Source organism: Lygodium microphyllum, chromosome 9, assembly GCF_053477565.2.
Source record: "Lygodium microphyllum isolate KBCC chromosome 9, Lygodium_microphyllum_v1.1.10, whole genome shotgun sequence".
NCBI classification, from domain to species: domain Eukaryota; kingdom Viridiplantae; phylum Streptophyta; class Polypodiopsida; order Schizaeales; family Lygodiaceae; genus Lygodium; species Lygodium microphyllum.
In genome coordinates this window covers 126,555,542-126,569,439 of record NC_141143.1, presented here as the reverse complement: position 1 = coordinate 126,569,439, position 13,898 = coordinate 126,555,542, and the positions used below count along the sequence as shown (strand labels likewise).

Genomic DNA, 13,898 nt, shown 5'->3' with positions numbered 1-13,898 from the left:
GACTATCATACAAGCCCAATAGTATTTAGATGATGTCTCCATACATCAATGGTATCCTTAGACAAGATGGCTGCTTCATTGCTATATATCAAGATGATGGAAGGGTTCAAATGAGTACCTAAGATGGGCCTAGAGAGAGAAGATGAGCATCACTTTTAAGGAAAGCCAATGCCATGATCTTCCTTATCACATCCAACCTATGCTATTGCAAACATGAGAAGAAAGGTGTATGTCGAAAACCTCTATAACACCCATAAAAATACACCAACTCTTCATATCTCAAGCTTTATTTGTAATCCCAATCTAAATGAGCTTTAATTCCAATCTTAATCATTTGTCAAAATATTTCATTCCTTTAATTACTATGCAATGAGTATCACATCTCAAATATGTGAGAGCACTTTATGATGAGGTAATGTTTGGACTTAAAATGGGTAAGCACATGTAATTATCAAGAGGATATATCTTCTATTAATATGCACCTTTGAGATATAACTATGAGGATCTAATGTTATACATGTTTGTTGCCTATCTTCTTTGATATTAGAAAAATGTGAATAAAAGCCCAAAATGTAACAAATATCTATATATAAAAATTAGTTTGAAGTAATGAAAAGCTACATACCCACACATTCCTCTCTACATGGTAGACATACACACGAGTATCCATATATAGCCCTTAATTGTGAATTTGTAAACCCACCCACCTAAATCCACACATCCATACAAAGTCTCAAACTTCTACATTGCCACATTAAATACACGAATGCCTACAAACAACACATCTCAAAGAAACATCTTCATACATGTTAGCACCAATGTGGATACATACATTTGCAAATGATCACAAGAGATGCCATTCTCCTTATGTTTATTCAAATGTTTAAAAAACCCAAATCCACACGTGCATCATACACACATACCCAACCCTTCCATGACTACATGACATTGTAGCATCTAATTGGAATGTGACGTGGAAAAGTTATTATAATGGTAATTCTTGAAATAATTAGTACAATTAAACCTTTTAACCTTGAAAAATTACCGATGTAAATGAGAATTGGAGCAACACCTCCAAATAGCAACATTGCTCTCTCTCTCTCCTCATCATAAGACTGATAATAATTCTATGCGTTTTGTTACTTGACAACAATACTAATAGAAGTGACCATCTCCCAAAAAAGAACCACCACCTCTAAATAGCAAACACAATGGCACCAACTTTAATGGTGATCCAATAAAATGAAAAAAATTTCAGAAGATTTGAGAAAACATGAAAGGAGTTTATATATGTGTGTGTGTATCATTTATTCACACACACACACACACACATATATGTTTTGCCAAAGATTTTGAAGTTCAAATTATGTTCCTTATATCAACCTTCTATATACCCTCTTGCCACATGAAACAATCTTTTGAACCCTAGTGCGAAGCATTGAGAGAACACTGACACGAAGCACTAGTATTTATATGCAAGTGTGCACACGCGCACATACACACATGAGAGAGAGAGAGAGAGAGAGAGAGAGAGAGAGAGAGGGGGGGGGAAATATGTTCTTTCAAGTAATGATAATGGTGCCAACTATGGTACACCAAGTGAAAAATATATATTTTAGAAGATTTATCAAGAGGAGTTAAATAAGCTAAATACTGAAATATTTCATTCCAAAGTATTATGCACAAGAGAGACAAATTTGGCGCTTGGGGGGAGGGACTTTTAAAGGTAAAAATGTGATACTTTTAAGAAAAACCTTGATGGAAACCAAATCAGTTTTTCTGCAACATATTCCCTATTTTTGTCACATAACTCAGTCCCCCCCATCTCCTCTACTTGACATACACACTCATGGACTTGTAAGATTTTATTCACTGTTTTAGGGACAGCAAGAATCTAGAGTACTATATGCCCAGGATGTCTAATTCATGCGGCACAAAATCTTCACTTGTCCGGTAACATTTATCAGGGGAATAGTAACATAAGTTTGTAACTTGGCTTGTGTACAAGCATGCGAATCGCTCCACCTGGAAATAGAAACAAAACTAGATTAGCTGAAAATTGCAAGATATGAGTGTATCAAGTAAAGAAAAAGGAAAATTTCACTACCATCTTCTCTCCCAAAAAAGTAGTAGGATGTACGTGTATGCATGACTCTGCATGTGTATATGCAGAGAGTGAAATTCAAACCTGGTGTGCAAAACGAGAGTTCTGGTATCCTGTCTTCATAAGCTGTCCCCAAGGCTTGTGAAACTGAAAAGACCAATACACACTAACATAAGTTTTCCTGAAGTATGCACATAAAGCAACGGATCTTGGATGGCATGAAACAGGAGGCAAGCATCTGTCAAAGCAGGCAAAATAACGTGTAATCTCCTCTGAACACTCAGAGTCCAACATAACACCACCACCTGTATCTAAGACACGCCCAAAGGAAACAAGGTGAAGTAAGGACTACTTACCAATTGAGAAGCTATAAAAGACTGGAGTTTAAGATCATGTGCTAGTGCATACATGTTGCAGATCCCTATAGTGCAATAGTGTCTACATCCCCAACAAATAAAAAGTTATCGCAATCAATGTGCACAACTCTGTGTGTTTCACAACCTTTGGGCCCTTAGATTTCCGAGACATCTATCAACTAAGTTCTATCAAGATCAACGCTTGATTTAGATGTCCACAAGCATTCTTGATCCTAGATGTTTCCAACGAGTTCCTACATATACAACACCAACACAATCCTTGTTCATGAGGGACCTTAGCCATTCTCAAGAGTTGGGGGGGGGGGGGGGGGGGGGGGGGGGTGGGGGTGGTAGCGCGCTCCCCTCCACATCTTTAATCTAATATTCAAGAGGCAGTTTTGAAGATTTTGCTAGAAGTTTGAATGTTAGCATAGCTTCTAATACTTACTAATGCATTCAATGTTTGAACCTTGAAGTGAGACAATATTTTACACTTCCATCGCTATTTTTCATGTTTCATCTTTTGTGTTTGTTAACCATGATGTTCTTTAGATATCGTTCCTTCATATTATTGGTGCCATAGTTGAATCGGCAATGTCTAACCATTGTATTCATTCAAATCTCACCCTTACATAGAAGAAATTGGTCATCCATTGTATAGCTAATGAATGAACAGGGTAATTTATCTGCATAATTAATATATTCGAATTTTCGTTGATTAAGAAACACTAGGAGCTCTGCACATAGAGACTACCAGTGCTTCGCGCCGATGCCAGTAGACAATCTCTCTGTACAACCTCTTTTATAAGAAACTTAAGAGAGAACATGAATGTGGATGCCTAATGAAAACGGAGTGCACTTCACTCCCTAAGCCATGCTTCGCGTGGCAAGAATGTTTTCCGTCAAACATACTCTATAATTTTGTTGTTGTGGTCCATGTACTTCGAGATCCTTCATATAGTAAAATGTGTGTGTGTGCAAACAATTCTACAATCTTTGATGGTCATTGATTCATCTCACACATATTTGGATCATCTTTTTGGCATACAAGCACGTAGTTGTACTTCATACATCTTTATAGAAATAGAGTGAGCTTCATCACACTACGTGTGTGTGTGGTTTTGGTGGGAGGGGGGGGATGTGCCTGCTGCACTGCTGGCCAGTCATCCTGCCTGTCTGGCGCAGGCCTGTTTCTGCAGTGTGCAGGCACTGCACATCTGCAGCAAGTGTGAGAGAGAGTGACACATCCAGAAGGTGACACAGACACAGGCGCCACCCTGCAACCTGTCAAGACAGCACACAGCCTGTTTGGCTGTTTAATGCCTGCAGTACCTGTGCCTGCTGTTTGGAAAGGTCAGCCTGTGCAAGAAAGAGAGTGAGACAGAATGAGCCACTGACAGCTCTGCGCATTGATGGAGGACTTGCAGACAGCTGAGATGGACCAGGCACCTGATGGCTGGAGTCCAGACATGGACCTGGAAGAAGCTGCAGTGGAAGAAGACGCAATGCCTTGCATCGACAAGATGGCTCTGACCCCTCTTGAGGTTTAGCCATTTGTCAAATGCAGCAAGCATCTCCATGAAGAGTTTCCTACTGCCCCTGAGGCCCCTGACCCACATGATTCTCCACCTCGATCGTATGCTGAGGTGGCTTCTCCTTCGCAGGATTTGGAAGAACCAAATTGGGAACACTAACTTGAGTTTGTGAACATTCTTTTGGGAGAATATGTGAGGAGATTTTGGATACACAAATGCCAAGTTAGGAGATTCTTTGCTCCCTTTTTGCTTTTCATGAGCAAGGTGTTATTCTCTTCTTCATTGGTTGCATCCCCGTGCTTACCCCAAGAATTGTCAGTGGTGGTTGACATCTATCCTTCAAACAGATTGTGTGGAGGAGATCTTCAATGGTTTGCACGGCTGTTATGAGGTTGTGCTTCTTTCTACTTCGGCATGGGACTTCCTTCTTAATAAGTAGCCCCTTTTCTTTGATAATTAGTTGGTGCTCATTGTCTTGTGGTGTCCACTAATAGATTTTCAATGTTTATGCAAGCAAGAATGTCCTGTACAGGCCAAGGTGGAGAATTTTCTGGCTGTTTATTGGGCCCTTCTCAAAGATGCAATGACTCCCATTGGCCATGTGTTGGTAACCTCAAGTTTGAAGGTAGCCAATAGAAACAAATTGTGCATGCTATGGGATACCGCGAGGAAAAAACCTAACTGGTTGCACCTTAATTGTACTAACATGTGGCCTCTCTACTTCTGCCTCAAGTGGGGAACTTTTGCTGGCCACTACTTTTTGTGTGGTAAATTGGGTCACATCATGGCCAAATGTCCAAACCACAAGAATGCCCTAGTAGATTGGCCCATGGACAAGGACAAAAATATGACTCAGCCCCCATTGAGCAACAAACTTTTTAGCCCACTTAGTCTAAAGCCAAGCAGCCATCTTCTTCAGATTTGGAGACACAAGGTTGGACGGGAGCCGGCACAATAAAGGAAAAAGCAAAGGAGACCTCCATGCCTACATCATCTACTGATCCTTCTTCGCAAGACCCCCTCTGCACCTATTCATGTCACTAAGATAAATCTTGTGATGTGCTACTCAAGTTCCCACTCCCGCCAAGGACCTAGATGCTTCCGTGGATACCAAGCTTGTACTACCTTCTTTTCCAACCTTCTATGAAAGAGGGATCATCCCTTTTTTCACCGGCAAGATTCTGGTGCTATCATGGATCCACCAATGGTTAAGCTCCATTTTGTAGAGAGACTTGTGTAGATGAAATCTTTATTGGCCAGCGAGGCTCCTTTGAGATAATGCTCAAATTGACAAGCACTCAAGATGATCTTCTAGCCAAAGTTACACTATTCTTTGATGGACACTCGGTGCATGTAGTGGCTTGGAGACCGTTGGCGGACTTTCATGGTTGCTTTAGTAGGAATGCCTGGTATGGATTGAAGTTGAATGTTGTCGTGTAGTCTATTGGCCTTTTCTTAAGGATGCTATGGGAGCGATTGGCATGGTATTGGTTCCCTCTAGCTTATGGCCTGCCAATTGTGATTGCATGCATATGCTGTGGGATATCTTTCACGCAAAAGGCCCAACTAGATGCACTTGAATTGTCCTAGTACGCCTTGCACGATCGTTTGAAGGGGTTTTCTTTTGGGGAATTGGAGCATTTCATGGCTAAATGTGCAAAGAAGGCCACTACTATGGATAGGGATGATGGCCCTCAAGAAAATGAGGCCCTGGCGCAAACTATTGTGGATAAAGGGAAACAACCTATGCAACCTTTGGATTCCCCTAACCATGATTGGGTTGATATCCATGCCAGAAGACGTAAAAAGTTTGATGTGAGCTCGGCAACAGCTAGCCTCGTACTTCATAAGGTCCCTTACGTACTTATGTGCATCGCAAAGATAAGCATCGTTTGAATCTACTGCTAATGCCACAATCCCGATGGGCCCTCAAAAATCTTCTACTCCAAAGGCTTGTGCCGACTGTTCGTAGGACCCTCCTGCACAGCTTGCTTCTAATCCCTATGGTAAGGTGATGATCCCTCAAGATCGAATACCCAAGGGCAGCTCCAAAACAAAGAAATGATCCCTCCACCTCCAAAGTAGGGCATAGGGACTTGAACTCATTTGCAATATTAGTTGACTTTTTGGATAATCAACCTTGACAATGAAAACCTTTTGTCATGACATATGAGGCTCGCCACTTGGAATGTGTGTGTCATTTGTTCTTGCAACAAGTAGCATGATATGTGGCACGTTTTGCATGATAATCAATGGGATGTGTTATGTGTTCTTGAGCATAAAAATCATGGTGAAGTTGGCAAAATCATGGATTGCCATGGGTTGCATTTGTTCCATACAGGCGGCGCACCTCAATGCTATTCAGCTATGCTCATGGTCATGCATGACAAGTTTTAGCTAGTCCTTGTCAAGAATGATGTCCATGGCCGCTTTCTAATTGTTGAAATTCTATTTGAAGGGAGGTACTATGGCTGGTAGGCCTCTATGCACCAAATGACTCTTTGTCTAGATGGGGTCTGTGGAACCAGCTGGCAACTTGTCTCTTGGTAGACAAAGAGTGTTGATGGGAGATTTCAATACGTGTGCTCATCATTCGTAGTCTACCTACGAGACCCGGCATTGCATGATTTTGAAATGGCCATTTTAAGGCAGGACACTTGGTATTGGCTCTGCCCATTAAATTCAAGATTAACTTTTCAATCAGCACAGTACTCTACCAGACACATGGTCTCACTTTTATTGCATGTATGTTATGCACAATGATGATTTCCTACTAGAGATTTTGGACATCCGGATGCTACAACATTATGTTTTGTCAGATCATTTCCCTTTGTAGTTCGACATGCTTACCTACCCTGTAAACCCTTTTGCACAATTTTCAGGATGGCTCGAATTCATCTTATGTGAAGTACTTATTCTTTAATGGTTACATAGAGTAGCTAGTTGACAAGTTTTTGCTTGATTTTCCCTCTAGGGGCAATGACTCTTTTAAGCAATTGCTCCATAGCGCGCAAAGGGTTGCCAGGACTTAAGGTATTCGTTGTGCTTCTCTTTGTAGCAGGTAGCATCAGTCTGCTATCGAAGCAATTTGGCATTGGTTGACTGCTTCTAATTGATTCTCTAAATGATCTGTTCCTACTACCATTGGCCACAAGGCTAATGAATCTCATTCAGCAATTCCAATTGTGATCATACTAGCAAGCCAAGTTGCAAAGCTTGACTAAGAATTTACAAGATGCTTCATGTCAGTCACATAAAATTTTTCAAGGCTTGCATGCCTCTCCTGCTCCAGAGAATATGGTGCACCTCCAACATGCACATAGCTCAGTGGTTATGGATCTGCAATCCATTGTGCATATGTGTAGAGAATACTTCCTTAACCTTCTTGGTTCTTTGTCTCCTACTCAATAGACTACCTAGGCCCGCTCAACTTTCTATGCCTTGGTCAAGGATGAAGTGTTGTTAGATATGCATGATGATTTGGACAAAGATATCTCGGAGGGAGAGGTCATGGACATTTTGTTGCATTTACCTAAGATAAAAAGTCTAGGATGGGATGGCTTGAATGACGAGTTTTTTGAAGCCTATGTTGCTAGTCTAGCAAAACCCTTGACAACCATGTGCCAACAAATTTGGGAGACTAGAATTATGCCTGCCAAATGGAAGATGGGAGTCATTAAGCTAATGTCAAAAGTGTCGTGGTTCTCGATATTAAAACATTGGCTGGCAATTTCTTTGATGGGATTGTGTATAAAATTTTCTCTAAAGTCGTGGCTAATCGTCTCCAAAATCACCTCCTTGGCCTTGTGTACCCTAATCAATATGGATTTATCAAGGGCCAAAATATCTTGCACAATATATGACTGTTCAGCTGGCTATTGACTATGCGAAGCACTCTAAGTAAGAAGTCGTGTTGGTTCAATTGGATCTCGAAAAGGCTTTTGCTTATTTGGATTGGTTGGTCTTTTGTGGTAGAGCTCATGCATACTATGGGTTTTGGTCCACACATCTCGTGTGCATAATTGCCTAGAGCTTTATAAACAATGAAATAGAAACGTGCTTCAAAGTCACGAAATGAAGTTTCAGCATAATTGCCTAGAGCTTTATAAATGATGAAATAGAAACGCGCTTCAAAGTCACGAAATGAAGTTTCAGCCCGAGCCCGAAACATCGAAATGGGAAAACAGATTTTATGTCTATTTCTAGGATTATTTTAATATTAGGCATATATGAAGGGGTAATATCATTTGTAACTTGAATCTTTCTGCAAAAATACTTGAATTCCTCAACAATATAGAATATACATATAACATCAAAAAAGATTTGACGAGTACACATGGTTTTACTGAAGTTTGTAAAATCACAAACCATGAGTTTTAAAAACTTTGAAGATTAGGATCTAGAACTCAATATAAAAGACTATAGTATACCATGAGCAATCATATCGACAATGAACAATCATAGACTCATATTTTCATATATGTCATATAAATTCAAAAAGGAGAGTACTTATTAAACAGTTACATGAAGAATAAATACATGTAACATCATTCAAATGCCAAATGACCCATGAAGATGATCAATACGTCTACAAAGTATAGTGTAAATACCCTACTTCAGCACAACCATATATGAACATTGTGTTCTCATTCCTTCGTTTTTGGGGGGGGTTGGCACAATTAGATAACATGGAATGCTTTTGTTGTTGATTCTGTGTTTGGGGTGCAGACACACCTTGCTAAGTTGAAATGAAGGTCGGGCCCTAGTGGTAAGCCAACTATTTTATTAATATATTGACCCAACTTCAAATCTCCCCTTTTCTATACCTATACTAAATGACCATGCGGAATGTAGGAGTTGAGCCAAAGATCTTCTAGTCTCCGTGCATTCAACTTAACCAACTGAGCTACATCCCTTTGGTTTGTGTGTGTGTGTGTGTGATGGTGTAAAGGTGGATTAGAATGTCATTGCTAAATGTTATTTGGTGTTGTAAAAACTCCACTTGGTGTTAAAAAGAATCCCACTTGGTGTTAACTCCACTCTTTCCCTTCTAAGTCCTTGCAAAGAAAACTTCCTGCAACCCTTAACAAGTCATGTAGCTATGCTTTCAAATCCACAAAAGAGGATTATGGTTCAAAGGAACCGTAAAAGTCCTTATAACTTAACCATTTGAATTTAGGAGAAATTAAAGTTTTCCAAGGGAGGGAAGGATACCTAGAGTGGATTCCGTTGCATAAATTGTATTTCAAAGATTGTTTGGTGCATTAAAAAAGGCTGCTTGAATGATTGTGTATTCTAATTTAAGTTTACACCAACACAAGTTAAGCTTTTGGATGCACACTAGACCTCCTCCAAAGTTAGCTACAAAGCTCTTCACCAAGGAGGTGTTATCTACTTTGGATGTTAGGATCAGCACCGGATGCAAGAGGTCTCTTTGTAGGGACTAGATGTTAGTACGAGGTGCCAAGGAGCCAGGGGGTCTCTAGCCATAAATACTCTATTTTTATAAAGGACATTCTCTTTATTTTGTCATAGAGTCTATGAGCATCAAAATCTGCATGAAAATTTTAAGCACCCTATTAGGTTTGCGCCAAAAATGCAACTTTGAAGTGTAAGAATTCTTGGTTCAAGATCACCAAGCCAAACCTTTGATTAATATATAGAAAATATTTTTCTAATGTTTCCTAAAAGGAGTTTCCTTCTTTTAGGAGTTTCAGAATGGTACTTGACTAATGTTGATGAAGATTGTGAGGCCTTCTCTACTTGGCATCTATAGTGGGAGGCCATGTAAAGAGCACCATTGCCCAAAGACACCAAGGAAGGATGGTTGCAAATGCTTACATTCCGGATACTGAGTTAACCGGTCAGAAGATAAGAACCGGGACTCCAACAGGCCAAAGCCACTGCTTTTGAAAAGACTTCTTATTGTAGTTATAGTCTTACCGTGATATGTTCTTTTTGGCAGCGCTTAAAGTGCTGAGCTACACGTTAAAATTTTCATCCTTAAAGTGGCATAATTGGCATGTTTTAAGCACAAAAAAGGAAAGTGCATTGCATAAAGCTAATCCTAGTGGCTCATTTTTGCAAGAGGTTTAGGATTCTACGAATAAACTATCACCTTAAAAGATTTTAAGATTTTGTTGATAAGAAAGACAAAAAATTTAAACTTACCAAAGGTTTTTTGAAAGTTTGGAAGGGGGTTTCAAGGAAAAAAGGTAAACTTGTAAAAGGAGAAGCTGAGAGAGGTTTCCATTAAATGCACTTGGTGACATTTAGTGCCTTAGTAGACATTAAATAACAATAAAGAAAACCTAACAAGTGGCAGTCCCCGACGTAGCAACTTGGGGGGTGAAAGGGACCACAATCTTGGGATGGTGATGAGCAAGAGACAAGCAGGAGATGGGATCTATGGAGATGAACTTCCTTGCTATGACAAAAAATGGTGATGTTGAAATGGGGCAATTTGGTAAGCAGCTTAGGGAGAACATCAAGCCTTCCAACGATGACAGAAGGAAGGTAGAAGCAACCAAAGACAATGCCAAAGTACTCAAAACCTCGGTCGCTTTCTCTTTTAAGCGGATCCAGCTGAGATATGCAGAGTTCACTACATGTGGGTTGTTCTTTTATTTTATGGGTCATATTCTTCGTGATAATGAATTTGCTAGGTGGTTTGTGCAGACTTACCATGGCTGGATACTCGCAACATGAATTTGCTAGGTGGTTTGTGCAGACTTACCATGAATTTGCTAGGGGGATTCTATTTCACACTGGTTAACTCCCAACAAGAAAGGGATTGGATACTCGCATTTGCAGTTGGGTATAAAGAAAACTTTGTCTATGCCCCCCATGGTCTCATAGTACACGGGAGTTTCAGAAACGGGGGAAATGGAAACGAGAAAAACTGGAGTTTCGACCAAATTTTGGAAACGGGGAAACGGCGTTTCGGATTGTACACTAAAATAAATATAGTATTATGTGGGTATGTAAATATATCAATGCCTACAACAACATGTACCAAAATTTCATACAAAACTTTGAGTCTTCATGTCATATGATTGAAATCATGATTCATTACACGTGTCACGACTCATGAGTGAAGATTGAAGAGTCAAGACTCAATGGTTGAAACTTAAGACGGCTTAACACAATTAAGACTCAATTTTCAAAACTTAAGGCACAAAATGAATCATAATTTATAATTCATGAATCATCTATGATCTAAAGAGCAATGAAGACTGACATCAAGAACAATGGAGACTGACATCAAGAACAATGGAACAAGAATCAAGATGCATAATAAGTGAAATCGAGATACAATGACACATGTAACTACATCATGTGAATAATCTATCAAAACTCCAAAGTCCACTGAGCACTGAGCACTATATGCTAGTCTCTAGACTCTAGTGTATCAACATCATTGAACAACTAGTAACTATAGTCTAGGCAACAAGGCCTCATGTCTTTGTTGGGAACACATGCCGACAGGTGGCCTTTCACACGCGTTACACTCCCCGATTTCTCCAATCCACAATAGCTCCACCGCCACTTCTTTGATCCATCGGAGCCCTTGTATCCCTTGATTGAAGTGACGTGCCTCCAATATGGATCCGGCGCCATGATTAGCCTTTAGGTAATGGGAAGAAGGAGGAGAAGGAGGAGGAGGAGGAGGTGGAAGCTCGACTGCCCCAAAACGGACCGCAAGATGCTGAAACGCCGGTTTGCCATTTCCATTTCAATCTGAAACGGCCAGTTTGTTTCAGCAGCCCCAAAACGCCGTTTCAGAGTACTATACATGATGGTCCCCCTCACTTCAACCTTGAGGATATGTTGCAACATGAATGCCCTCTCTAGATTAGATTTTTGGGACTCCTAGACTAGCTTGATGGAGAGACTACAGTGCTTGCTGAAGCACTTGGCCAAGTACTATACATCCCAAGCACTGAAAATGGAGTACTTCGAGAGAAGAAAAAAACCATGCATTCCCTGGGAGTATAGAAACGAGATCCCAAATTTCCTTGTGTTTGATCCAAGTACGTTGGAGATGTTCATTGAGGTCAAGTTCAGCCCCTTCCCCAATTCCTGTTATTTGTGCTACCAAACCGACGCTATGCAAGGGACTACAAAGCCAATACAGGATAGTAAAGGGAAGATCAAAGCCCAAAGGAACAACGAAAGAGAGGCAAAAAAGTATTCCTTAAAGAACGGGTGAGTAGGAAACATGCAAAATCCTTTGGTAAAGGACCAAAAGGGGAATCCAAGCAGATACAAGTGCCATCTCATCTGACAAGTAAAGAGATTCACAACAAAGAACTCCCCAAGGAGAAGTCAAAGATGCAACAAAGAGATGGAAAAGAGAATGTCAATCCCTCGAATGAACCTTCCAAGCAAAAGAACCAGAAACAGAAGAAACCCATCTCATTGAAAAAGCAGGTAAGTTTATCTCTGGTGGATCGCAACATTTATGCTCCCTTGGATGAAGGTAATGATGAGCTCATGGAATTATATTCTGATGCATACTATGGTTAATACAACCAGCTTGATAAATATCAAGACTTGGAATGTAAGGAGGCTTTGCTCTAAAAGAAGAAAAGTTTTTTGCAGAAGACTCATCAAGGCACGGAAACAAGACACAATAATAAAAATATCAGACTAGGAACTGGGTCACTTTGAAATAGCCCATTGCTCTATGGTCCTAGCAGTTGTAGGAAGGGGAAAAGGCAACATGCTTCTAATAATGAGAAATGAGTTCAAGCCATCAGTAATACACATGGAGAAGGAAGCACATGTGGCATCAACAGAAGTTCATATTGACGGGGTACGACTAGAGTCTAGGTAGTGTATGGACCAATAGTCTCCATGCATGGTTGTGTCTGTACATAGTACATACTTATCCATACGGTACGGTACGGTATGTATCCGTACGATTTAGTACAAAAACATAGGCACTTTTTGGCCACTCTCCTTCAAGCCTACAACTTTCTTTGCCTATCTCTCTCTCTCAACCCTCTCCCTCTCTCTCTCTCTCTCTCTCTCTTTTTTCGTAAAAGGTAATTGTATTAATTACGAAAAGGTACAAGATTACATGAATACATGATTACAAGAGACACGAGGGCCCTAGGCCAACGTGTGGGAAATCCCCGTACTAATGCACGAAAAAGGTTACACCAATCATGGCAACGACCCAGAGGCAATTGCCATATGCCAGGGAAGCAAATCCTCCCGAGGGAGCAAGTCAGAGTGCCGGATGAGATCTATCTGCCAATGCAAGAGCCCTTTAAGCCTGGCAATATGTCTCAGTACATTAGAGGCCGAATCAAAGAGAAAAGCATTGCGCGTGGTCCAAATGTGCCAGCATCCCCAGTATCTGAAAAAGTGAAATAAGATCTTCATATGTAACTATGGCGGTGTGGGATACTTTGGGCGCACAAAAACCCAATCGAAAGGAGTTAGTGAGGACCCCACCACTGCACGCCAGATTTGCGACAAGAGTGACCAGATATACTTGGCGAGCGGGCAAGAAAGAAATTGATGTCGGGCCGATTCCACAGTAGTGGTATAGAAGAAACAATTGCCATTCGAGATTCTACGCCTGGAAAGGGCCGAGGCAAGAGGAAGACCACCAATCATTACCCGCCAAAGAAAGACCTTTCATTTAAAAGGTGCCCTATTCAGCCAGCCCTCCATCACCGTTGCCTGCCACCATGACTGCGATTTCCGCAGTCCCCAAACAATATTAGCTTTCACACCCAGCCATTGGTGATCTTGAATGAGAAGATGATACACCTGATTAGTAGAGGTTTTTTCCAGACTCAACCGCCCTGCAAGGTCCCACCATGAAATCCACGAAATACCTACCTGCAGTGAATCCTTCTTCCATAGCATGAAACGAATGGGATGAGT

The 13,898-nt window shown here is 40.7% G+C and overlaps 1 protein-coding gene across 4 annotated transcripts in view; it reads right to left on the bottom strand.

Annotated features, from left to right (window-relative positions):
- Positions 1 to 1,642: 1,642 nt before the first annotated feature.
- The window catches only part of LOC148031560 (uncharacterized), a 148,134-nt gene continuing 135,878 nt past the window's right edge, over positions 1,643 to 13,898 (bottom strand). For all 4 annotated transcript variants that reach the window (XM_087685107.1, XM_087685108.1, XM_087685110.1 and 1 more), the window contains exons 18-19: positions 2,189 to 2,251; positions 1,643 to 2,025 (exon numbers count right to left, since the gene is read on the bottom strand). In XM_087685107.1, the coding sequence (XP_087541233.1) occupies positions 1,903 to 2,025; positions 2,189 to 2,251 (186 nt within the window). In that variant the 3' untranslated portion in view covers positions 1,643 to 1,902. The remainder of the gene's footprint in view (positions 2,026 to 2,188; positions 2,252 to 13,898) is intronic.